Genomic DNA, 1,804 nt, shown 5'->3' on the forward strand with positions numbered 1-1,804 from the left:
ACACACACACACACACACACACACACACAGACACACACACACACACCGTCTGTTGGTTCAGCGCATCCATGAGGGCGCGTGCACAGGAGGACGCGGTCACGTGACGCCGAGAAGCGTCCCATTAAAGAAGCTCCTGTCCTGCGCGCTCACAGAGGAGGCACCGCGAGCCGGAACCGAGCAGGACGGACCGGGACAGACCGGGACCCCGCAGGGAGGGAGGACCAGAACTTTTCTTCAACTTTTCTACAAGTTAAACCCAAGAGTTCTGGTCCACCTCAGATCAGGACCACGATGCGTCCCGGACCGCGGTCCGGTCCAGCGCGGCGCGTAAAGACGCAGTGAGGATCTGAGAGCGCAGCGGTCCGGGTCCGGGTCCGGGTCCGGCCGAACCATGCCCCGGCCCGGCAGGAACACGTACAGCGAGCAGAAGCCTCCGTACTCCTACATCTCCCTGACGGCCATGGCGATCCAGAGCAGCCCGGAGAAGATGCTGCCGCTCAGCGACATCTACCGCTTCATCATGGACCGCTTCCCGTTCTACCGGGACCACACGCAGCGCTGGCAGAACTCCCTGAGACACAACCTGTCCTTCAACGACTGCTTCATCAAGATCCCGCGCCGGCCGGACCAGCCCGGCAAGGGCAGCTTCTGGGCCCTGCACCCGAACTGCGGCGACATGTTCGAGAACGGGAGTTTCCTGCGGCGCCGGAAGCGCTTCAAGGTGGGCGGGGTGCAGGTATCGGACCCGCTGAGCGGCACCGGGAGCCCGGACCCCCTGCAGAGCCACTACCTGCAGCAGCAGGCCAAGCTGCGGCTGAGCGCGCTCCAGGTCCAGGTCCCGGTCCCGGCCGGGTCCAACCTGAGCTCCGGCTTTAAGCCCCCCTTCACCATCGAGAACATCATCTCCAGAGAGTACCGGATCCCGGGGGGGCTGGCGGCCTTCCCCGGCGCCGGGTACCCGCTGCACACCCAGCTGAGCCCGGCCTGGACCCACATGTACGGCTCGGGGGTGATGGACCCGGCGGGCCCCCTGTCCGTGCCCGCCCCTGCGGACTACACGGCCTACGGCGTGCCGCTCAAGTCCATCTGTCACCCGGTGCCCATCAAACCCCCGCCCGGTCTGCCGGGACTTCCGGCCCACATCCCCGCCTTCCTGGCCAACTCGCCCCGGTCCCTGAGTCCCCCCTCCCCGCACACCGGTCAGAGCAGCCCGGCCGCCCCGCCTCCGGTGACGGTGCACTGACCTCTGACCCCCGGACCTGCAGACCGGCTCTGTGGACCCAGAACCTTCGGACCGGTTCTGTGGGTCCAGGACTTTTCTGTGGCTGTTTTACGTGTTTGATGTTTTTTTGATCAAAGAAAAAAAAGGCGGTAAAACAAGAAGTTTCCTCTTTGATGTTTGATGTTTCCGCTCGTGTTTAAAGAACAAAGAGAGCCGACATGAAAGAAGAATGTTCTGATGTTCTGCACTTTGTACAAAATCTGTTCACTATAAATGTTGTGTTGAAACTCGCTGCTGGTTCTGGTTCTGGTTCTGGTTCTGGTTCTGGTTCTGCATGCTGCTGCTGCCTCTGAACACCTGACAGAAACAAAGCATGAAGATTTTTTTATTCTGTTTTCTGATGATAAATTAAAATCATCTGGAGAAAATAACAAAAAAGAGAAAATCATCCCTGAGTCGATTTATTTACTGAAAAAATAATCAACGTTTAACTGAGGATTTATAAAATAAATAAATATAAAAATAAAAAAACTGTTTCCACAATATTTTCTTAAATATTATTTATTTTCCAAGCTGTTAACA

General features: G+C 57.4%; 1 protein-coding gene across 1 annotated transcript; it reads left to right on the plus strand.

The window, feature by feature from the left end:
* Nucleotides 1-92: 92 nt before the first annotated feature.
* On the plus strand, nucleotides 93-1,512 carry LOC106535583 (forkhead box protein B1). Its single transcript, XM_014032623.1, has one exon. The coding sequence runs from the start codon at nucleotides 392-394 to the stop codon at nucleotides 1,241-1,243; it is 852 nt and encodes a 283-aa protein (XP_013888077.1). The 5' UTR covers nucleotides 93-391; the 3' UTR covers nucleotides 1,244-1,512.
* The last annotated feature ends 292 nt before the right edge of the window (nucleotides 1,513-1,804 follow it).

Source organism: Austrofundulus limnaeus, unplaced genomic scaffold (assembly GCF_001266775.1).
Source record: "Austrofundulus limnaeus strain Quisiro unplaced genomic scaffold, Austrofundulus_limnaeus-1.0 Scaffold1496, whole genome shotgun sequence".
Lineage (NCBI taxonomy): Eukaryota > Metazoa > Chordata > Actinopteri > Cyprinodontiformes > Rivulidae > Austrofundulus > Austrofundulus limnaeus.